This window comes from Biomphalaria glabrata, chromosome 1, assembly GCF_947242115.1.
Source record: "Biomphalaria glabrata chromosome 1, xgBioGlab47.1, whole genome shotgun sequence".
Lineage (NCBI taxonomy): Eukaryota > Metazoa > Mollusca > Gastropoda > Planorbidae > Biomphalaria > Biomphalaria glabrata.
This window is the reverse complement of record NC_074711.1, coordinates 24789161-24814878: the sequence shown is the minus strand read 5'-3', so window position 1 is coordinate 24814878 and position 25718 is coordinate 24789161. Positions and strand designations below refer to the sequence as shown.

At 36.3% G+C, this 25718-nt stretch overlaps 1 protein-coding gene and 1 long non-coding RNA gene across 2 annotated transcripts in view; one reads left to right on the top strand and one right to left on the bottom strand.

Moving 5' to 3' along the window:
• Positions 1 to 24180, bottom strand: part of LOC106078401 (kinesin-like protein KIF11-B) — a 35512-nt gene extending 11332 nt beyond the window's left edge. Inside the window, exons 1-11 of the mRNA XM_056029689.1 lie at positions 24033 to 24180; positions 10432 to 10659; positions 9472 to 9613; positions 9053 to 9175; positions 8770 to 8894; positions 8501 to 8591; positions 8254 to 8320; positions 679 to 757; positions 391 to 487; positions 189 to 284; positions 10 to 98 (exon numbers count right to left, since the gene is read on the bottom strand). Coding sequence (XP_055885664.1) covers positions 10 to 98; positions 189 to 284; positions 391 to 487; positions 679 to 757; positions 8254 to 8320; positions 8501 to 8591; positions 8770 to 8894; positions 9053 to 9175; positions 9472 to 9613; positions 10432 to 10659; positions 24033 to 24106 — 1211 coding nt within the window. The 5' untranslated portion in view covers positions 24107 to 24180. The remainder of the gene's footprint in view (positions 1 to 9; positions 99 to 188; positions 285 to 390; positions 488 to 678; positions 758 to 8253; positions 8321 to 8500; positions 8592 to 8769; positions 8895 to 9052; positions 9176 to 9471; positions 9614 to 10431; positions 10660 to 24032) is intronic.
• LOC129926354 (uncharacterized) lies at positions 11887 to 18924 on the top strand. The gene is made up of 2 exons (XR_008777962.1): positions 11887 to 13129; positions 18462 to 18924. It is a non-coding gene; the product is annotated as an uncharacterized LOC129926354 (long non-coding RNA).
• Positions 24181 to 25718: the final 1538 nt, after the last annotated feature.

Below are 25718 nucleotides of genomic sequence, written 5' to 3'. Positions count from 1 at the left end.
ATAACTTACATGTAATTTTCTTCAGCAACATAGATTCCATTTTTCTCCCTACAGGCTTGAAGATCTCTTCGCAATCTTTCAATTTCTTCATTATATTCCTTAAATCAAAATAAAATAAATTGTTCAAAGTACAGAGTACACATTTTACAAATAGTAAAAATAATAAATAATTTTAAAATAAAATTTACCCTTAATAATGCTTTTTTGGTTAATTTCTGGTTAATCTCTGGCCTGTTTGTGATGTTCTTTGCTCTAAATGCATAGTCAAGAGTACTTAAAGTTTCCTGGGAAAAGAATTGATATAAGTCATTATTAAACCTATTATCTTAAAAGCACACATGTGAAGTTAGTGCATCTGTGTGCAAAGCCAAACTTTCAAAATTTAATTACCTCCAAATTGGATGAAGCTGGAGAAATGGTGGCAATTATTGATGTCTTAGTACGTCCACCTAAAGAATCTTGCAAAAGTCTTGTGAGCTTGCTCTCCCTTCGATAAAGATTTTTTTTGTGGTTAATGAAAACAAATAATTAAGCAATAGAATATTATGACATCTCTAATAATAAAAACACATCTTATCCCATATAAGCCTGAGCTAATTCGTACAAGTGCTCTTTTCCCCCTAAGGCCAATAAAGCGTGAAATGGGTTATTATAATCAGCCATGCACATGCACTGTACCTGTAAGGAACATGAGGAGCATGTTCAACCAAAGCAGTTATGACTCTGCCTAGTGTCAGAAGTGATTGATTAATATTTCCTATAGAAAAAAAAACAAAAACAAGAACAGCAAGGTTAACAAAAAAAATTCTGTGTATGTGTGGCAAACTTGTGCTTTCAAGCCACATACAAATTGTTTTCTTTACTATTATTATTATGTATGTTCTTAACAATCAAAATAGTATGCTCAGTGTACTCTAGTTAAGCCCATTTTGAGATTTTATATCTACAAAAAAAAATTTTAAAAATAAAATTTCTTTTTTGTGGGAAAATGACATGTATTCTACATCATTTGATAATTAATTAAATGCTTTAACAGCCACACATTTCAAAACACACTGAAAAAACAGTCAGCCTTGAAGGAATAAGCAGTTGTATCCTTTGAAAAGAGGCTGGGGAAGAAAGGACGATTGTGGGAAAGACAAAACTAAATCATGATAGGGAAGATAAGCAAAACTTGGTTGAGAAGGAAACTGAAGTATTAAAAAAAAAAGAAGTCTAGGTATTGTGAAAAAAATAAAATAAAAGAAGTCATGCATTATCTATTAGCTAGTGATAAAGGAAGAGAAGGAAAAAATGAATAGTGGAAAGGTGAGGTGGGACAAAATACTCGTGCACTCTATATTTTTGTTAATATTTCACTTTTTTTTTCTCTTTAAAGTAAAATTTTTCAGTACCTATAATTTTTGTAATTAGAATGAGGACTACAAAATTTTGAATCTGATGTGATGTTGATGTTTGATTTGAGGCACATCGGCACAATTTAGGCCATGTCTTGCCTGCAGTCCCCTAAGGATCCCTCTCTCTCTAAACAACAAGGGCCAGATTCTATACAGTCATATCATTAAAATGAAGGTCTATTCACAGTTAAAATAGTAAAGGTAGTAAAAATTTAAATATTTGGTAAAAATGTAATGTAAATAGTGCATGTTCACAAATTCATAAATCAGATCTTCGTAGATAGCCCCACTTCCCGGATAAAGCCCAGTACCTTCCCAGGGTCGACATTATCAAATAGTGTATTTAAATTAGTGACTCTAAAATATTTCGCCCTGACATCCTGGTATCTGGGGCAATCAACGAGGATATGTTCCACGGTGAGGCGAGAGTCACAGTACTCACAAAGTGGGGGCTCCTCTCTCTTCAGTACAAAAGAGTGCGTGATGTAGGTGTGGCCAATCCTAAGTCTGGACATGGTCGTGCTACCACGCCTTGTCAGACCCTTAGATGTGGGCCGCCACCTGACATCCGCCACAATCTGCCTGAGTTTACTGTGAGTCTCAGCCTCCCATCGGTTCTGCCACTCTCGATAGGTGGCATAGGCAATACTTTGTCTCAGGTCCGAGTAGGGAATTTGGGTTCCTGACACCGCATGATTTAGGGCTCTCTTTGCTTCTCTGTCTGCGGCTTCGTTTCCCTCAATGCCAACATGGGAGGGGACCCAGATGAAGGTGACATCCCTACGGTCGGCTGTTATTTGGTCCAACAGCTTCAGGCTCTTATGTACCAATGGGATGTCAGTCTTCATCCGCCCCAAAGCTTGCAATGCAGATTTGGAGTCAGAGCAGATTATAAATTTCCTCCTTTCTGATGCTTTTACGGCCATAAGTGCAAGCAATATTGCGTGCAATTCAGCCGTAAAGATGGAGCAGCCATCGGGGAGTCTACGGGAGATTGTTTTGTTCCGAAAGGAGCAGGCACACGCGACCTTTCCCTCCATTTTGGATCCGTCTGTGTAGATGGTGCCACAATTTCCGTAGCTCTCCTGCAGTTCCCTAAAGTGGACTTGTAGTATGCTTGGGTCTGTATTTTCTTTTTTGAAATTGAGGAGGGATAAATTTAATTTGGGTTTATTCATTAGCCAAGGAGGGTTCTGAGGGGTTTCTATTTTAGAGATTTGGTCAATGGGTGGGGTTAAATTTTGGATGGGTTCTCTCATTCGAAGGCCCAACGGCTTATGACGTTAGGCCTTCGATTGTATAATTCTACCTCTGTGGGGTTAAATATGGAGTCAAAAGCAGGGTTCGTGGGGTTGGATTTTAGCTTGACTATATACTGCATTGCAAGCTTTTTCATTCTTATATCCATGGGGAGTTCTCCAGCCTCCACATGGAGACTTGGGATAGGTGATGTACGAAACGCGCTGAGACAGAGACGCAGGGCAGCATTTTGTATTGGTTCCAGTATTTTTAGGTACGACTTCCTTGCTGCTCCATATATTATGGATCCGTAGTCTAGCTTGGATCGAATTAGACTCCGATAGAGCAGCAGCAAGGTATCTGTCAGCTTCCCAGTCCGTATGGCTGAGTACTCTTAGTATGTTTAATGACTTTTGGCATTTCTTCTTAAGTTCCTTAATGTGGGGGAGAAAATTAAATTTGGAATCTAAGGTGAGGCCTAAAAATTTTGTAGTTTTCACGACAGGGATCTTCTTTTTGTGTATAAATAGTTCAGGGTCTGGGTGGAGTCCCCTTAGATTACAAAAATGCATACTAACTGTTTTGGAGTCTGAGAATTTGAAACCATTATAGTTTGCCCAACCCTGAATTTTGTTTAAACATAACTGTAATTTTCTTTCTAAGGTGTTAATGTTTTTCCCATAAGTGAGAATGACAAAGTCATCAACATACAAAGAGCACTCTATGCCAGGGGACAGCGCATTTATGATGCTATTTATTTTAATGTTGAACAGGGTGACTGACAGAATGCTGCCCTGGGGTACACCCATTTCCTGGTCATGAGTGTCAGAAGCGGAGTTGCCCACTTGAACCTGAAATTTTCGATCTTTCAGGAATTCCTCCACAAAATGGGGGAGGTGTCCCTTAAGCCCCATAAGCGCCAGGTCACGTAGAATGCCATGTTTCCAGGTTGTGTCATAGGCCTTTTCTATATCGAAGAATACAGCTACTAGATGTTCTCTTCTGAGTAATGCATTTCTAATATAAGCTTCCAGCCTTACCAGGTGGTCAGTTGTCCGCCCCTGCCGGAATCCGCACTGGTAGTTTGAGATCACTTTATTCCTTTCCAGGTACCAGACCAGCCTACTGTTAATCATTCTTTCCATGGTTTTGCAGATGCAGCTTGTTAGTGCTATTGGTCGATAGTTAGCTGGGTCAGAGCCGTCTCTTCCCGGTTTAGGTATCGGTATAACTGTGGCTTTCCTCCAGCTGTTTGGGAAAGCGCCTGTTTGCCACACACAGTTATAGACCCCTAGCAGGACTGCCAATGAGGGTTCGGGAAGGTGCTTGAGGAACTGGTAATGGATTTCGTCTTCCCCAGGTACTGTGTCATGTAACTTGTCCAGCGATTCCCTCAGTTCCTAAAGCGAGAACGGTTTGTTGTAGTCTTCATTGTTCTCTGACCTGAAATCAATGGGGTGTCCTTCCTCCCTGGTTTTGACTTTTTGGAACTCTGGCGTGTAGTGTGCAGTGGATGATTTTTCTGCTATTGAGGATGCAAGGCAGTCAGCTATTTCTCTGGGGGACGTGACAGTTCGTCCTTGGTTTTTCAAATGCCCTATTGCATTTGATTCTTTCCCTTTGATTCGCCTTACTGCCTTCCAAACCGCTCTAGCAGAAGTTTTGGCATCCAGACTGCCGACAAAACTTCTCCAGGAATTCCTTTTGGCTGACCGTATGGTTTGTCTAGCCTTTGCTCTAGCTATCCTGAATAGCTTTAGGTTTTCCTGGGAAGGATTCTTTATAAATGCAGCCAGTCGTTTTTTCCTATCGCCAATAGCACTTTTGCAAGCTGTATCAAACCATGGTTTGCTAGGCCGTTTTGGGTTTGCAGAGGTTAGGGGTACAACTTTCCTGGCTATACTTAGTAGCTTGCTAGCAAAGGTATCAGCTGGGTTCTGTTCATCGAGGATATTTTCTGTGATATCCTCGGAGCATCTTTTTTGGAATTGTTCCCAATCGCAGACCTGCCTACCAAAAAAAGTCCAAATGCGTAACACTTACGGTCAAAATGCGTATTTTGGCACCAGAATGCGTAACACTTACGCAATCCACCATTTTGTCATATATATATATAATATTAGATGTCATGATTAGATCTACAATCTAATTCTAGATCATTAGAGATGATATCTAGACTAGATCTGGAACTATGTCTAAGTCTAAGACTTTATGTCTATATAATGAATATAATCTACTCTAGATCTAGGCTCAAGAGTGTTACTGATGCCGTGTATCCGCTACAAACGTAGACCGTAGGTCTATTCTATACTAAGACTAAGAATCTAGCATAGATCTAGACTATATGGTAGTTATCGATCTAGATCTAGTCAATCTAAATTTTAAATCATACTAAAACTAATTTCTACTAATGAACTTACAAAAAAAAAAAAAAGTCACGTTGGTGTTTCAGCTAACTGACGGTACCAACCTGGTACCAACCCGCTACTCCCTCACTCTCGCGTTCTTCATTTCTAGACATCTAATTGCTATTTAGAACCAATCAACGTATAGATCTGGGCACATTGTGTTCACCCCACCTTTTCTGTTTCCCCTCTCTCCCCACAGGTGGGCTTAGCGTGACCTCCTTGACCGCTTGTAAGCTAGTCTAGAGAGGAGAAAAAAAAAAGGATACGAAATGCGTAACGCGACGGGTTAAAAGCGTATTTGCGTACTGGCGGTCATTTTTGGGAGATTTTGCGTAACGAATACGCATTTTGCGTAACGGTAGGCAGGTCTGCAATCGGCCTTATTCAGTTTCCACCGCTGAGGTCGTCCTAATGAAGGGAGATTGTTAGTAATGATGATTGGGAAGTGATCACTTCCCCGTAGATCATTGCTAACTGACCATTTAAAGTCGTCCAGAAGTCAGGGGACGCATACGGTGAGGTCAATGCATGTGAGTGATCCAGTTCCTGGGTGCAAGTAGGTCGGTGATGCATCATTAAGTATGCATAAATCATGTTGGAGGAAGATATCCTCCAGCATACGACCTCTTGTGTCGGTATTGTTGGATCCCCACATGGTGTTATGGGCATTGAAATCCCCAAGGATTAAATAAGGCCGGGGGAGTTGTTTCAATAGGTCCTCCATGTCTGTTCGGTTTAATGGAGCGCCTGGTGGTAGATACAGGCTGCAGCAAGTGATAACCTTGTGAAGGGTTATCCTAGCTGCTACGGCCTGTAGTGTGGTCTGTAGTTCTACCCTCTCATGGGGGATGCTATCCTTCACAAGGATACAGACTCCACCTGATGCTCTCTCTGCATCCTCAACATTCTTGCTGTAAGCAGACAGCTACAGGAGTCTCAGAGTCCATCAGTAGCTGCATTTCCTCGTAATTGGCCTTGAGGCCTCTACAATTCCACTGTACAATTCTGGAATCCATGGCTTATTCTAGATGACCTACTTGGAGCTATTTGGCCTTGGGAGGCCCCCGGAGGGGTTTCCCTTTATTCCAGTGACCTTGGTATTTTTATTCTTGGGTTTGGATGGAGAGGAGGACAACCCCCTTTTGGGGGAAGTCTTTCTCTCTGGAGAGGGGAGATCCCTCTGGTTAGAGCGGAGGTTATTTCCTCCTCTCTCACCTCGGGCATCCTCTCCGCTTTGATTTCTCCCCTTAGGGAGTTGGTCAACCTCTAACTCGGTAGAGGTTGGGGTGTCTGGCTGGGTTCTCTGAGGAGAACCTGTGTCAGACATGATGTCTCCGGGTTCTTCCGGAGTATTGGTTTTGACATGCTGCTCAGTCTCCATGCTCTCATCAGCAAGCACAGAGAACCTGTTCTTTAGCATGACAACAGGGCTTTCTTGTTTCTTCAGAGGTGTGTTCTTTGGCAGTGTTTTCTTCTGAGTTGGAGGAGGAGGAGGGGGTGGTGGGGTCAATGTGTCCGTCTGTGTGGCTATGGATCTTCCTATCTTAGCAACAGCCTGGGCGTAGGTCTTTGTCAAGCCGAATTGGCCCTTGGGTAGGGCCAGTACAGCCAATTTCGCCTGGCTAAAGGTACATCCGTTTCTTGCCTTGTACTCCTGCACGGCAACCTCCTGTTTCCACACAGGGCAGTCCTTGGAGTAGGCTGAGTGGCCAGCTTGACAGTTTGGGCATTTGAACTGGGCTGTGCAGCCCTTGTCCTCATGACCCTCTCCAGCACATCTGGCACACACAGTGTTCCTCTTGCAGACTGCCGCGCCGTGTCCATAACCCTGGCACTTGAAGCACCTCATGGGGTTAGGTATGTAGGGCCTCACTGGAACTCGTAGGTATCCTGCCTTCACATACTCTGGCGGTGTCCTAGTTCCGAATGTGAGGATAATAGTGGTGGTTTTGACCTCCTCACCCTCCCTGCGCCTGGTAATGCGCCGGGCATGGGTGACTCCTTCAATGCCCTCCACTATTTCCTTCTCGGAACATTCCAGTAGGTCCCTAGAGCTGATTACACCTCTGCTGGTGTTCAGAGTCTTGTGTGGCATGACTTCCACTTGGAGATCACAGAGTCTTCGGCATCTTAAAAGCCCATCAGAGTGTGTCTTGCTGTCTACTTCTACAAGGAGTTCCATTGATTTGTGTAGCTTAGACACACTCTTGGGCTCTCCCACTACTGACTTGAGTCCCTTATAGATAATAAAAGGGCTCAACTTTGTCAGGCTTTTTCCCTCCTCTGTGCACCTAACCACCAGAAATGATGGCCAGGTGGCACAGCTTTTTGGGGCCTTCTCTTTTTTATCATCAATTCGACGTTTCTTGTCCAGACATAGGTCTGGGGCAAGTAGTTTTGTGTGTGTTTTTTTGTCCATATATATTTTTGTTAATTCGGCACCTGTGCTCCCCACCCACCATCGAGTCCAACAAGGGGACGGGCCATTCGGATGTCCAGAATGAGCCCGCCAGGGCTACACAGGTGCTATACTCAGTCAGCTGCTACATCGGACATGTGTCCGATACAGCAGCTCCCTGATTGACCCTCCAGCCACCGCCCTCCAGCTCGGAGGTAGCTCGGCATGACCAGCCGGTTGACCCAGAGCGGGCCATCTGGGTCTCAGGTCTAGGGGAACTTGGAGCCAAAGTATTGTGTTGTTGTGGTTTACCCTCAGATAGCCACCACTCAAACACCAGGATCTGTTTATCCCCCCTTACCCGTCGCAGTCCACGGCTAACGGACTGGTCTAGGACGTAGTGAGAATTGAATTTAAAGTTAAGGAGACAGTGTGATGATCAATGAAGGCAGACTTAGGAAAAGAGGAGGCAGACACAATGATAGAAAAGAAGTAGGGCACTTTTGAGCTCCAAAAGTGCTAAGGAAAGAGGAGCGCAGTTTAACGTCATGTCTCGGGACGAAAATTTTGAATCCCATTATCAAATGTAGACACCTGATACTACAACTACTAATACTACAATCAAAATCGACTGATGATTTAGCCGAATAACTTTCCCTTTCATTATTGATAAATTTAATTTAACAATCTTCATTGATACAAGCTTTCTTGGTTGACATTTCTTAACCTATTAGCAAGTACACCATCATGAATTCTAAATTATCATACAATGTATCATGAAAAAATGAACAGGTAAAATAAAATAAGATACCTGCTTCCCGAGCTCTTTTGTCCACAGCTCCAGATCGTGCTATGTTCTCTGAGCCAGCAAGATCAACCTAAAAATAGTAGTGTGATAATTTTATGTTAACAGTAATGCAGCTCAATGTATTTTAAGCACACATATGTACACAAAACAGATCTGTAAATCAATATAAAAAAAGAAATAATACATAAATAAATAAAACCTTTTAACCTCCCTGATAATGTAAAGAAATACTAATCTGCACAAATCTTACCAAGTAAAGTTTACCAGTCTTTAACAGTTCTTCACCATCAATGGTATTTTCTTTTATATGAATAGTGACAGAAAACACTGAATGGGAACGACTGAAAATAAAAATTCATTAACATTGTAAGCATTAATTTTTTTTTTATCAAACTGAAAAAGATGCCATTATATATTTAACCCAAGTCCTCAATGCTAATTTAAAGAAATATCAATTACAATTTTTCTAAAGTTCTAATAAGAATGTAATGTATTGATGTAGTCTATGGACTAAAGTACCTTGAGACAGCATTCATCAGAGTTGCGGCTGTGGATCTTTTAGCAGTACCTCTTTCTAATATTTCATAAACTTCATCTTTATTTCTCACAACTACCTCTTCTAGACCTGATATAATCACGGAACCCTAAAATTGGTTAAAGAATATTAATTAGTGTTTTTAAGGTATATAATTTGCTTAAAAAATAATAATAAAAAAAGTTTAGCTAATTTGCCAATTGATCAAAATGTATCTATTTTAAATAGTTTTGAAATATTTTTTAGAAGATGATAAGAAATACATACTTTTTTAGTATTGTCTTCATAAATACGCAATCTTAGTGGATCTATAGTGGAGCCAAGTAGATCAAACAGTTCCTCGTTATACAGTTCCAAGAATGAAACTCGAACAGAGAATTCAATGTCATTCTGCAGAAATATTATTAGTTCTTAAATGAAATCTAGAATGTCAGGTAACAAGCTTGCTTTCAACAAGCTCAACATAAAGTGTATTAGCATTTTGAAATATATTATCAAAAAAGTTGATGGTTTATTGAGCTTTTCATTATTTAATTTAACAATAAAATTACTTTTTACAATTGAAAATAAGATTTAAAATTACAATTTGTTCTTAATTATTAAAGAATGAAACATTTAGAATTCATGTGCTTCTTCTACATACTGATATTTGAATGGCATGAGTAAAATATAAAAACAAAATTAACCTGATTTTGTAAAGCATCAAATATCTGATGCAAGGCTCTAGGAATAATTCCTGTTAAAGGGTCATCTTCCCATGTAGAATTTAATCCCTCTGTTCTCTCTCCCTCCATTGTAAAAGTTTTACCAGTTCCAGTCTGTCCATAGCTGAAGTCAAATTAAAAAATTTATAGTATAACTTTCGACTGTAAGAAATATAGCAACAAGATCATTATTTTAAAACATAATGCTACAGGCTATATATATTAACAGCTTCCCTCCTTCCATTTGATGTTAAAAAGGAAAGACCCAAATCAAGCTTTAAGCTAAATTTTATGTAAAATAAAATTCTAAGCTTAAAAAATTCAAGGAAGAAATAATACTTGAATACCAAAATGGACTAAGGTGTCAAAGATCCACAACCAATCACATTCTTTCCCATACAATATATATATATATATATATATATATATATATATATATATATATATATATATATATTACAATAAAAAAAATACTATATTATATATGATTACATTATTTCAGTTACTCCATCAACTCTGTTGACTATTTAAGATGGATTTATATTATATAATTATTTCATTATTTTTTTAGTATTATATCTGGAGTAATATTAATTAGTGGCATATATTTGAGATTTTTATTAACCTGGTCCCATAAAATAATTGTATTTCAGGTGTACAGTTATAATAAATAAATATATGTAGCAATGTGGAAATTTAAGAGTAATTTAGTCCTAATCCTATCATTAGAAGCTAAATTAGCAACCCATAATTCGGTATTGATTGAGAAGTTTACCACCAGGATACTTTTTGGTGACTTGGGTAAAAATCTAACTTTTTATTAAGTCTTAATGTTAACAAGAAATGTCATTGTACTATAATTATATAACATATAATAATATACTATTATATAGATATATCCTAAAATCATTTATTACAAAAGTTCTTGAGGAAAGCACTCACGCAAATATTGTACAATTGTAGCCTGCAAGTACTTCTTCAACCACTGGCATAACAACAGACTTGTAAACATCAATTTGTTCAGAGTCTGGAGGGAAAACATGGTCAAAATTGTATGTTTTAGTAAACGGATGGACTCCTGTCCTTTCTTTCACTGTAACTTCTTTCTTGACTCGATCACAGCTTAAGACTGAGCAGCTTCCTTGCTTTTTCTCAAGGCTGTTTATTGGTCTGCAATATGTCACAAGAATAAATTACATTCAGAAAATATGAAAGTCTCTTTTTAAAACTGACCACTGGCCTACATGTGTACAACCTTTCTCATAGATCTAGACTAGTAGAGTCTCATCAGTAAATCTAAATATTGAAAGTTGAAAAGAGATCTATACTAAAAGTTAGTATATATATATATATATATATATTGTTAGACACCTTATTTATATAGGTTAGTTATTTAGCGACGCACCATAGATGACGCATATTGAACGGGACTAGTGACGTTTGGGATATGTTGGGTTAGAGACCGAAAAATCAGTTAGCGTTAGAACACTCCAGGGTAACGACGTGTTTAGTGACAGAGACTTCTACTGTGGCCTTTTATCAGAATAAACCTATATACAATAGTTCATCAGAGTCGACTACATCTCTTCACTTGTTACAACCGGTGTTGTTTTATTCTTGTTTGACTTGTTGGTCAACAACACGTAATACACCCGAACAATTACACCCAAACGATTGCAGAGTAATTGGTTGACTTCAAGACAGCCTGAATAAGCAACATCACAGTGGCGACCCCCGAACCTCGAAGCCCGACCATCGAAGTCCGAACCTCGAAGCCCGACGAACATCGAACCGGACCTCGAAGCAGAACGTTTACTCAGGTGAGGGTCGTGCACTCGAAGATATAAGATTTCATCGGAATACGGCTGAACACAGCAGTATCGCAGAGTGACTTTGTTCTAGATCTACATTTTCTTGATCGTACGTTCAACGAGCCGTTAACTCAGGGTGACCTTCGTCAGGACAGTAATCATCGTAACGTCTGGTCTACTTAACCAGTATATTATCAAAGCCTGATCTTCATATGCTGAATCGACCTACAACCAGAGAAACCGTTCATTCATAACGGGTGAGAGATCGTTAGTGAACCTGTTGGACATATTTTTTCTTCGTCATAGGAGCCACATCGAGTATCAAGTTTTACCTCGTCAGTTTCGAGAAGGACAGTTTGCCCGCTGTCAGAAGTATTGTGAGTACTACAAGTTTGGTAGCTAACTAAATCGAAATCGCTCTGTCGTCTTACCCTTGGAGAGATTCTTGTGGAGCAGTTTGCTCATTGAACCGGTTGCTTGCCACGTTTATAACGGTCACTGTGTTTAACCTTTGGAAGGTTAGTAAAGTTGTATGTATCATTACTGGACATTGATTTATCTAGTATTCGTTGGTCTAGACGATATCTAGACTTGTTGATATTGAAGTTGTGGAAACAGCTACATCCACTTAATTTCGTAGAAAACCGTTAATCGTCTAACGGAACGTCGTCGGAGGTGACCTTGGTTTCACCTAGTCTACATTGGACAGTTTGGTCTAGTGAAGCAACGTACAACAGCAAACTTCGTCGTACTACCAGAGTAGCAGCAGAAGCAGTGAACTATTCTTAGAGAACCGTTATTCGTCAGCCCAGATCGAGTCATCGTCAAGAAAGTAGTTATTCGTCAGCCCAGATCAAGTCATCGTCAAGAAAGCCGTTATTCGTCAGCCCAGATCAAGTCATCGTCAAGAAATTCGTTATTCGTCAGTCGTCCAGATCAAGTTGCCGTCAAGAGACTGTTATTTGTCGGTAGTCGTCTACACAAGTCAAGTCATCGCCAGAGGAACCGTTAACCTATTCGTCAGTAACTGTGTACACAAGGTCGTCGGAACTACACATACGGTCATTAACAGTCGTCGAAGAAACTGAAACATTTTGCTGTGGCATATCAGGACATCTGTGGCATTACGTGGGATACTGGTAGCACCGGAGAACAGAGTCGGAACTAGAAGAGAGGCAGTGGAATTTGTTGTGATCTAGCATATTCGGGAGTCCGAACAAAGGGATCTTTCTTATCAAAAGCTAAGTGCCATTTTTCTTATTAGTATATGTTTAGATTGCCCTTAGAAATAGATTTTGTCTAAATTTGGTACGTTAGCCTGAGTAAAATCAGGTGGTGCGCCTTAAAACCCGTCGGGGTAGAAGACGTAATTTAGATGAAAAGCTATATTATACGTTTAGAGTTGTAATTTGTTTTGTTTGTGTAAACGTCATATCCGTTGTTGCCTGGTTACTTCGTGACGTTATCATTGTGTGCCATATTGTCACATCCCAACCCATAGCGATAGTCTCATTTTAATTATTTCATTTGTTTATATTATTTTAAATTATTTATTTTTATTAATTTAATTAGATCTGTATTTTTTTTTTCACTTAATGATAGAAAGTACGGGTAGGATTCTTTTACTGTGAATCAGACTAAAATAATTTTAGTTTGAGCGGTTAAAATCAAATATGATTTTGCCATGAGAATAATGCCGAAACTGGCTATGTAGTCAAACACTGTCGTCTGGCTAAATTTAGATCTGCAAATTGTTGTACATCTCTTTGGTACAATTAAATCATCTAGACTCTAATTTGAGAATATTATTAATTGAAAGATGAATGAAGGTAGTACATTCTAGATATATATATCTTGTTGAAGATATATTTGACACTGTATACACATATTTATTTCGCATGGTTAAATAGAACCATAATTTCTGGATCTAGATCTATCTTATCTACTCTAGACAGTCTTAGAGTCTACTGAGTACTCTAGACATTTCAGTCACATCAGATTTTAAAATTGATCATAGTTATTCATACTAGATCTAATAGTCATAGTGCTCTTGATAACTATAGATCTAAATAGTATTATTATACATACTATAATATACTAGATTTAAATTTGTGTGATACTAGACCTAATATACAGATTTGAATATAACCATAATAACTCAGACTAGATTTATACATTTACTAAATCTATAGATAGAGACATAACATTTAAAATTTGTATAAAAGTGTGGAAAAACTTAAATATAAAATAAGTTTAAAGTATAGCCATAACTAATATAGGCTAAGTAAATATATATAAAATATAAAATACAATGGCTACATCATCATATGTGGACCTTAAGGAGGTTAAGGAAACAGCTATGCAGGATGGAAAGGCCATGGAGTTAAAAGGAAAGGACTTAGCAGCATATGTACAGCAAGTTGTGAGGGAAGAAACAGAACGTCAAAAACAAGAAATAGAGAGACAGAAAGAAGAAAAAAGACAAGAGATAGAAAGACAAGAAAGGATCAGAAAGGAAGAATATGAGCAAGAAAGGCAAGACAAAGAGAGAGAAAAAATTAGAGAACATGAAGCTAAAATGGAGAAGATGAGATTGGATGCAGCACAAGCCAGAGCTCAAATTGAACAAGGAAATAACACAAATAACTCAAATAATACCACACAAAGAGACAACCCTAATTCACAGACATGGCTAAAGAGAAAGATACAAAGTTTTGATGAACAGAAGGATGACATTGGTGATTTTCTGAAAAGATATGAGGCAAAAATGTCTACATTTAATATGCCTGAAGAAGAGTGGTCTGAAATACTGATAGACTTTGTTCATGGTCAAGCTCTAACAATATGCCAAAATCATGACCATCATATTGATGATAGCTATCAGGTTTTAAAAAGAGAGTTATTGAATGCCTATGGTCATAATGCTACAACTTTTAGAAAGAAATATTTTGACAATATACCATCATTAGAAATAGAACCCCAAACTACCATCAATATGGAAAAGGATTTTTTCAATAAGTGGGTAAAATTAGAAAAAGTGAATAACTCTTATGAGGGATTAAAAAATTTTATTCTAGTGGACAACTTTGTAAATAAATGTGATCCTCAATTACAATCTTTTATTAGAGAAAGAAATCCAAAAACTATAGATGAAATAACAGAGATAATGAGAGTATACAAAAATGCCTATCCAAATAAACCATTTTCTGATAGGGATAAGAGCAAAGTAGATTTAATAGGATACACCAAAGAAAATGTTGATAGAAGTAGAAATAGAAACAGATCAAATAGTGGAAATAGAAAATATAGTGAAATAACCTGTTTTAAATGTCAAGGAAAAGGTCATATAGCAGCTAACTGTAGAAGAGGGAATAGTAGGTCTGGAAGTAGAAATAGATACACTGAACAAAATAACAATAGATATAGGAGTAGAGATAGGAAAGACAGGGGAAATTATAGAAATAGGAGTTACAGTAGGGAATACAAAAATAAAGGTACAGATAGGGTATATTTCATGGAAGGAAATAGGAACAATTTTGCAGTGTACCCAGGGTTTGTAGATAGAATTCCGGTGGAATTAATCAGGGATTCAGGTTGTAACACTTTAGCAGTAAAAACTAAATTTGTCAAACCTCATTGGTATAAAGGGTTTACTAGGAAAGTAGAATTAGCAGATGGCACCGTAAGGGAATTTAAAGCTATAAGGGTATACATTGAAACTCCATTTTTCACTGGTTATTGTGATGGCATTGCAATACCAGAAATGAGATATGATATGTTAGTAGGAAACATAAAAGGAATTAAAGAATGTTCAAGAAAAGAATTAGAAGACTGGCAAAACAAATACAAAAACATAAGACAAAATCATGAAAACATAGAAACACAAAATATAACAAGTATGATAATAACAAGATCAATGAATAAACAAGATGAGAAACAGGAAAATACAATAAATGTAATAAGTAATGATAAAGAAAAAGAAACCAGTAATGCAATACAAATAGAAAATACAGATGTTAAGGAAAGAGAGATAGAAAATGAAACACAAAATAATCTTGAAACACAAATATCTCAAAGTGAAAAAGAAACAACACCCACATTTGCATTAGAACAAATGAATGACAATATTATTGGGAAAATTTATTCAAGAATATCAGATAAAAACAATAATAATCCAATGGAGAAATTTTGTATAGAGAATAAAATATTATTTAGACAAACAAGTAATGATAACAAGAAAATAAAACAACTTGTCTTACCACAGAAATATTGGAAAGATGTTTTAATCATGACACATGATAATAATTTAGCAGCACATAGGGGAGTAAAGAAATGTTATAGGAATTTGTCAAAACAAGTATTTTGGCCCAAAATGAAAGCAACAATAAACAAATACATAAACTCATGTGACATATGTCAAAAGAGATCTAACAAAAGCTTAGTGAATAAAGCACCTATTCAAGAAATGGATGAACCTACAGCACCATTTCAGAAAGTATCTATTGATTTAATAGGTCCTTTAATTCAAACTGAAAATAATAACAAATACATTCTAACAGTAATAGACATGTTTAGTAGATACCCAGAGGCAATCCCATTATCAAATACAAGTACAGAAAATATCATTAATGCCATAACTCAAAAAGTAATTACAAGACATGGTATACCTAAAATTATATTGAGTGATCAGGGATCTCAGTTTAAGTCAGAACAATTTAAGAAATGGACTAAACAATACAATATACAGCACATATACTCTTCGGTTTACCACCCGGAGAGTAACGGTTTATGTGAACGATATGGTGGTTCATTAAAAAGATCACTAACAAAAATAATTCAGAATAATCAGAACAAGTGGGATCATTACATTAACTATGTACTATTTGCTCATAGAAACAATATCCATGAAGCAACACAATTTTCACCATATGAAATAATACATGGAAGAAAACCCAGAGATGAATTAGATGTTTTTAAAGAAAATCTAATAGGCAATGAGAATAAATTAAATAATGACAGTGAAACAACAATCACAACAGAATTGAAAGAAATATGGACTCAAGCATATAACAACAATAAGAAGTACAAACAAAGTGCTCATGAGAATGTAAATAAGAAAAGACAATTGAAAACACTAGAAGTAGGAAACAATGTATTAATATTAATAAATGACCTGAAAAATAAAATTGGTAAACAATGGAAAGGTCCATTTAAGGTGATAAAACAAATTAGTGATGTGAATTATCAAATTGAAATAAATGGGAAAATTAAAACATATCACATAAATAATTTGAAACTGTATCATGATAGAGAAGATGAGTTGATACAAAACATTCAGGAGAAAATAGAAAATAAATTTTCAGAAAGAGAAGAATGCTTGATGATAATAACAAATGAAAATCATAATGAAAATGATATTAAGGAAATACCTGTAATAGAAACAAAAGAGAATCAAACTTGGCAAAAGATTAATCTTAATAATCTAACTAAGGAAAAGTCAAAAGACATAACTAAAATAATACAGGAATACAAAGAAATTTTTTCCAGCATACCAGGAAAAACTAATATTATTAAACATGACATTAAAGTAACAGATCCAAAACCTATCAAGCTTAAGCCATATAGAATACCACTACATTTACAAGACAAAGTAAAGAAAGAAATAGACAATTTACTAGAATCAGGTATAATTGAGCCATCAACATCTCCTTATGCTTCACCAATTGTGATAGCCAAAAAGAAGAATGGAGATATAAGGTTATGTATTGATTATAGGAAACTTAACAACATCACAGAATTTGACCCATATCCAATGCCAAATATAGAGGATATTTTACATAAATTAAATGGAGCAAAATTTTTTACTAAATTGGATTTAACTAAAGGTTATTGGCAAATACCTTTAACAGAAAATGCAAAACCTTACACAGCATTTGTAACACCATATGGTATTTTTCAATGGAATTATATGAGTTTTGGATTAGTAAATGCACCTGCCACATTTAATAGAATGATGAACATGATAATTGGAAACAAAGAAAATGTTATTTGCTATTTGGATGACATATGTATTTTTAATAATAGTTGGGAGGAACATTTGGTAGATGTAAAAGAAGTATTCAAAATAATAAAAGAAAGTGGACTTACAATTCAAGCAGAAAAAGTAGAAATAGGATTGGAAGAAATAATTTTCTTAGGACATAAAGTAAATAACAACATGATTAGCCCTATTGAAGATAACATAAAGAAAGTACTTAATATTGAAATACCTACAACAAAAAGACAAATTAAAAGCATATTAGGAATAGTAAATTATTACAGAAAGTTTATAAAGAACTTAGCAGAAATAGTGAATCCATTAAATGACTTACTTAAAAAAGGAAAACCTCAAAAAGTAGTCTGTAATGAGGAATGTGTGAAAGCTATTGACAGAATTAAAGATGTTTTTAGTCATGAACTAATATTAAGACTACCTGATAAAGACAAAATATTTTATGTCACAACTGATGCATCTGGTAATGCTATTGGTGGTTGTTTAATGCAGAACTATGATAACTTACATCCTATATTATATGTAAGTAGAAAATTGTCAGAGGCAGAAAAAAAATATAGTGTCATTGAAAGAGAAGCCTTAGCTGTAATATGGGTAATTACTAAGCTAGAGAGCTATTTAATAGGAAGGAAATTCATATTATTAACTGATCATAAACCTATTCAGTATATACAGCAAAAGAGCATGAAAAACAGTCGTGTTTATAGATGGTTCTTAGCACTACAGGAATATAAATTTGAAGTGAAAGCTATTAGTGGATCTGTGAATATTGTAGCTGATCTATTGTCTAGAATGACATTGAAGTGAAATAATTTTGTAAATAAACTATGATTATATTGAGTATGTAATATATATTAATATATTGACACCATTTATATGTTATGGAAAAGGGAGATAAGTAAATTTGATGTTAAGCATTTGAAAGTAAGTATGGATATTTTTTTTTTGTGTGAATCATTTCATATATCATTGACGAAAGTTAGTTCTATGGAAAAGGGTGAGTATAAAAGAAAAATGGACAAAAGCGTATAAAAGGGTGGTAAGAAAAAATTTATTGAATGTGTAAATAAAGTTTATAATTGTTTTTTTGAAATATTGTATTTTATCAGATTACTACCAGTAAAGAACATTTGAGATGTGTAGGACATGCTCATAAGATGCCACATTTTCCTCCATGATGATTCTGGAATGTTATGAACTGTTATGAACATTGACATGAATATGAGGAACTGTCAAGATGAAGATGTCAAGATGAAGAGATCAAGATTTTATGTTTGTGGTCTTCCCCTTAAATTGAAAATGCCCTTGTAAGACTTGACAGTAGTGGAAAAATATTGACATATTTTTTTTTCAAGGGGGGGAGGAATCTGTTAGACACCTTATTTATATAGGTTAGTTATTTAGCGACGCACCATAGATGACGCATATTGAACGGGACTAGTGACGTTTGGGATATGTTGGGTTAGAGACCGAAAAATCAGTTAGCGTTAGAACACTCCAGGGTAACGACGTGTTTAGTGACAGAGACTTCTACTGTGGCCTTTTATCAGAATAAACCTATATACAATAGTTCATCAGAGTCGACTACATCTCTTCACTTGTTACAACCGGTGTTGTTTTATTCTTGTTTGACTTGTTGGTCAACAACACGTAATACACCCGAACAATTACACCCAAACGATTGCAGAGTAATTGGTTGACTTCAAGACAGCCTGAATAAGCAACATCACAATATATATATAAATATATATATATATATATATGTAGTGGAGTGGATACCTTTTCAGAAAACACCGGCCACCCCGATATCCACGTGACCTTTCCCCCTACATGGCACCTTGTGTCCGCGCATAACAAGGCAGACCAACGTGGGCACTGTCTATTTGACAGGCATCTCTTGTCGCTGTAGTGTCCGTACGTTACTGGACCTACGTCGTCTCCACTCCCTGTTTGTGCCTGGTTCTACACCATGTGTTTATGGATGGCTGCAGGTAATCACATTTTACTTATTTATATTAGATTGTAATTTTATTTAGTATTCTATATAGAATGTTCACTGTCCATCTTGTAAATGTATTTTTACATCAAGTGTTTAGATACTGGCTTTTAAGAAACAGTATATTTGTGAGTGTATAGATTTGTTATATTTAATTATAGTTTTTGTAAGGAAAGGAAAGAGCGAAACTCTTCAAACAATGTATATTAGTTTTATGTAGAACAACTCGATTTATTTTTAGAGAACTACGTTGTCATTTATTTTTATAATGTTTGGTGGTGTTCCATATCTCTCTTGTGTTTGTAAAAGAGATGATTTGTTCACACCATAAGATTTTCTTTTTGTTTTTTCGTTAGATCTAGTATTTAGGCCTATTAATTATGTTTAGTTTATGTTCATTTGTAATTATGTTTTATGTTTGCCTTTGGCAGGTCTTTAATGTATAATAAACAGTTTGGAATCGTCCAACGAGTTGCCTTCGTCATGTCATTTAGTTTGTTCTGTGCCAAACCCACCACATATATATATAAATCTAATATAAATAATAATAGATCCAATAATGATAATCTTTAGAATCTTTTAAGAACTACTAATGTAACTAACCACTAATCATAGACTTTATAGAGCTTAGAGGACTAGTCTAGATCTAGAATCTAGATCTGACTCACTTTAGAATTACTTAGATCTAGAACAGTGGTTCCCAAACTTTTTTGTCTTGTAGACCCCTTGACATGTTTTCTAGTTTTCTGTAGACCCCCTGCTTAAGTTATATTGAATTTATGAAAATTACACATTTTGTTTAAAATAATATCTAACCAGTGACACGAGGAGTGAAAAAATAATTAAAAACTACATTTTAAGTTGAATGTATTTTTTTTAAATAAATTTATTAACAAAATTCAAATTTAAACCCATTATTTAATAGTTAACACATACAGCACACAATCACTAAACACATTGGAAACATTTGTTTTTATTAAAGGCTTGCAAGATCACCATCTGTTGGTACGAAGATTATTTTTCATATATATATACAGATTTGTTGTTTTATGAAGTAGTTCTTCAAAACATTAAAGATTAATGTGCCTAAAATATCACAGTAAAAGTTTTCACAAAGAGCAGTTTGTCATGGATTTCTTGAACCAAAATAATTTGAATAAAAAAATACATCATTACCAGACAAGGTTGACTCAGCCAGCTGTATAGAGAAATATGTTGTTTGCAGAAATATATTGTTTGAGCAGTTAGTCATGGATTTCTTGAACCAAAATAATTTGAATAAAAAAATACATCATTACCAGACAAGGTTGACTCAGCCAGCTGTATAGAGAAATATGTTGTTTGCAGAAATATATTGTTTGCAGAAATATGTCGTTTGCAAAGACTTACATAAGAATGAAATATTTGACTATTATTATTATTATAGCTTTTATATAGCGCTACTTTCATGCTTATAGCATGCTCAGAGCGCTTTGGTCCAATCTCATTTGTGGACCAGTTTTGGGGGGGGGGGGTGTACCTAGGAGTTGGTTTTCCGTGCTGCCTTTAGGCGCTCAGTACAGTAAACGCAACTCTGCCCGAGTCGGGTGTCAAACCTCGAGCCCCCTTCTAGGTAGCCAAGACAAGCCAAGTTCAAGCGCACTTAGCCTCTCGCAGAGCTCAAGAATTTAGTGAACTCTTCTACAAATCCATTGCCATAACAACCAATGGGTCAGAGTTTGCATGGATGGTTGCCTGCTTGCATCTCCCGTCAGGAGATTTGGGATAGGATGTAATTATCCACATAATCTGAAGGAGCATCCAAATGATTTTGTACAAAACATATTGTGTGACCTTGTAAAGCTCAACAGCAAGATCACTATTCTCCAATGTTGAAATAGAAGGAAATAGAAGACTGACACACTTGCCACAATGTAAGAAAACAAATACACTCGTGAACATCGCACTCTATCCAGAAGAAATGAAGACACTAATAGTAAATTGTAAAAACGAGAAATGGACAAGCTCTTATTCGATATACAAGGAAGATGAAACCTATTATAAACTATCCCAATAGGACCACCTATAAATGTTCATATCAGAACCTTACACATTATAATGAGAAAACATATGTTCCGGAAGCTAAAAATTGGGACCATTGAAATTTTCCCATCTGGAGTGTCACCAGAGAATGCGGACCATGTCTTCAAAATTGCATTCTTCATCAAGAGGCCCAAAACAATACACTGGCCACAAAACCCAAACATGAAATTCTTATAATCATATAAGTTTGTGTAAGAGTTTTTACAATTTCTTCAACGGTTGGTAAAAATCAATAGTGTGAGGTTATAATCATCAACTTCTCAATGTCAGGTCAATGAGAGATTTTGAGTGTATTCTGAACTTTATCTTTGAGTGTTTGAAAGATTTGCAAACTTTTATCTTTTTATCAGGGTGGCATCATCTCAAATGATCCTCCAGCTTAATTGGTTTCATAGCATCATAAAAAAAAGGCTTGTGTTTGATAAGGAAGTAATGAAGTTCAATTTCAAATACTTAACATTTCTACATTTCTTTTTGTTAAAGTCATAAATAGACAAAACTACACTATTTAGATATAGTTATTAAATTAAATAATTATAAAACAATTTTTCATTTAATAAGCAGGATAATATTTTAAGGATTTCCTAACCAGCTAACCTGTACATAAATGCATGGATGAAAAAAATTCCAATTGTCAAAATTAAAGTCACAACATGCAATTGAGATTCTTTATCGTAGACCCCTGAGTTCTGAGCACATCTCATACGATAGACCTTCAATTCCCATTTAAAGGCATTTTAACTTTATAGACCCCTTGTCCTTGTGTGTTGGAAGTCTTGAAGACCCCTGGGCCTGGGGGATATTGACTATAATTATAAGTCACTATATAGAAGACCACTTTGGGAATCACTCAAATCACTGATCTAGAATATAGATCTAGAAATCTAGATCTAGATCTGGATTCTGGATAATCATAAATGACATTGACATATATATAATCTTACTATCTAGAAATCTACTCAGGTAGACTAGATCTAGATAGATCTATAGTAGTTTATTTATTTCAGACATTATATGAATTCAGACATTCGCTGTTTTTGTGGTCATTAAATAATTATTTTAATATTTATTATAAAACTAGCGCTCTGTATAATGTGCTTGTCCATTTTGCAATGATTCTGACCCAATTTCCTACCATTTAGCTTGTCCATTTTCCAATGATTCTGACCCAATTTCCTACCATTTAGCTGTCTTTTTATGTAAGAAAAACGAATTTCAAATTTGTTACTCAGGTTGTTGTTTTTTCCTATGTTACCCGGATGACTTTACCTCTTCCTAGTGTTAAGACTATATTTTTTAATTGGCTTAAGTCTATACTAATGAGCCCGGCAATATTTATTCTGTTTTTGGAGCTGATTTATTTGATTTATAAGCCAAGTTGTCTGATTCCATACAAATAAAAAATTAATAGGGTGTCCGAAATAAATTATGATTTTCTTACCAAAATTTATTTCGGACAGCCAGTTTTGGACATCAATAAAAATGATCTTGTATTATAATTATTCGTTTGTTGTTGTTTTTTTTAATGAGAATAAATGGGCAAATGTTTGGAGTGAGCTTGGTACATTGAATGAAGTTAAATGCTTAGATCTAGACCTACTAGATAGATCTAGATTTATATAGAGAGAATATAGAGGATTCAGTTAGGCAAGAATGGCTATCCTATAACATGTACTATACTACAAAAGATCATCTGACATCTGTATTAGAAATTTATTAAATTAATAAACAAAAAACACAAACATTCAACACACATCTAATCATGCAAACATCCTCGGATGGCTGCCTGGTCGTGAGGTTTGCGCGCTGGACTGTCGTTCGGATTTATCGATGGTTCAAATCCTGCCCGCTCCCATCCCCCGTCGTCCTGCGGGAGGTTTGGACTAGGAAGTAAACTATCTTCAACTCTGAAGGAACATCCGAAACATGTAAAACATTTTACAAATAAGTCTAAAAGTCGGTATAGAAGTCACTATCCCAGTGACATAATTTTGGTAGAATAAGTATGTTCATATTTTTACTTTTTGTGTTCGTATTTATGCATAATTCCAAAACATCTAGGGGTTATGCCTGGGGATCTTAAAATTTAGTTAATGTTAGTAAAGAATTAAAATCTGAGTTTATTGAGGCCTGAATATAGAGACTGTCTGAAATAAATAATGGTGTCCGGAATCAAATAATGTGGGTCAAATTTGTCAGAATTAAATGAAAACACACGGCCTCTAGGCCTCTTTGACCTTAAATATAATAACAAATATAGGTAAGGGCCAAAGGGGTACAAATATAAGTAGTCATCCTTATTCTCCTTTAACTAAAGAAGATTTTGATACTTCATTTTCTTTTCTATGTCGAACCATTGTCAAATAATGCACTGTCAAAGTCAAATTTTCAAATTTGGGCCTATAGTCACTATAGTCTATAGGTGTCCGAATAGCATAGAGTTAGAGTAAGAGTTGGAATCAATAAATCTAGATCTAAAATCTAGATCTAGTCACCTACTAGCCTAGTGACTCATTGTGACTGTCGTGACTAGTCTGACTTAGACTTAGGCAGTAATTGAGTAAATGAATATAACTCAAATAAATGTATATATTCTACTTACCGACATCTAACGGCCACATTTATATTCTGATTTTTTTCCTTTGTTTCTGGTTTATTTTTTCCTGGTAAAGACATTTTGTGAAATTTTCATAGACTAGATCTAGGTTAAATGAAGATTGGGTTCAACCTAAGTTCGAATTTGCCCCAGATTTAATTTCAACCAATGAAATCATTTATTACAAATGGTCGAAGTTCCGTACAAAATTTTCGTCTACACGAGACGATAAAACTAAATTTAAAAAAAAAGATTTTTTCTTAAAAGGATTTCGAGAAAATTTTGATTTAGAGAATCATATATATCATTTTATATATATATATATTTACAATCATAACATTCATACAATCATAATAATAAGGCTATAGTCTTTGAGTCCGAAGATTATAAGGAATGCAGTATTTCCCGTGGCTGCGCAGTCCCAGCTGTGACCTACATATTTTGCCACACTCAGAGCTAGCATAACCATTGTCCGCATGCGGTCGATTTAGATTTTCTTTTCGCCGTCTGCGTTTGTCCTCGGCAGCAGACTTTCTATCGGTCTCAAATGTGTATCCCGCGGCCTTCGTGAGTGACCACCAGCTGTCTCGTTCTGAGGCCGCATGCAGCCAGGTGCTCTCTTCTATGTCAGCCAAGGAAAGTTGACGCCTAAGCTGGTCTTTGAAGCGCCTCTGTTACGTCGACGACCTTTTAGCTCACCAAAAAAAGACTGCCTTTGGCATTCGTTCGTTTCTCATACCGGATACGTGCCCTACCCATCGTAACTGTCGGAACAAAAGAAGTCCCTCTATACTGTCCATACCGGCGTTCGAAAGGACATCGCTGTTTGTATTGCGGTCTTGCCACCGTATGTCCATGATAGAGCGCTAGCATCTTTGGTAGAAGCGCTCAAGAAGTCTTAGATGTTTCCTGTTTAGTGTCCATGTCTCGGAGCCAAACAGAAGGGTTGAGATAACCACCGCCTGGTAGACACTGATTTTTGCAGGCAGGTGGAGCGATCTGTTCCGCCAAACTCTCGCCTGAAGGCGTCCAAAAGCGCTACTGGCCCTGACCGGACAGTTATCAACTTCCCTTGAAAGTAAGGCGTCATTTGACACTATACTACCTAGATATGTGAAGTGTTCTACCACATTAAGGGCAATTAAGGGGCTGTCCGTTTACGGTGATCCTTGGGGCTAAGTATGTTTCATTGGGTGACTTCTGGAACATGACTTCTGTTTTCCAGAGGTTTATAGATAGACCAAAAGAGGCGGCAGCGTATACAAATTCGTTTACCGCGTTCTGGAGGTCATGCTCATTGTGAGCTAGCAGGGAGCAATCATCGGCATAGAGAAGCTCCGTTATGACTATCTCCTTTGTTTTTGTATGGGATAATAGACGTCGAAGATTGAACACATTGCCGTCAGAACGAAACTGGATATAGATGCCTTCGTGCAATCGCTGCCTCATTTGACCCAGCATTACGCCAAAGAAGATAGTGAATAGAGTAGGAGCAAGTACACAGCCCTGCTTCACGCCATTTTCTATTGGGAAGTGATCATAAAGGGCACCATTGTGTCTGATCTGGCCTCTTTGTCCCACGTGAAGCTGCTTGAGAATGGTTAGGAACGTAGATGGGCATCCCAGCCTGGCTAAAATCCTCCACAAACCATCGCGACTGACCGTGTCAAAAGCCTTGGTGAGGTCCACAAA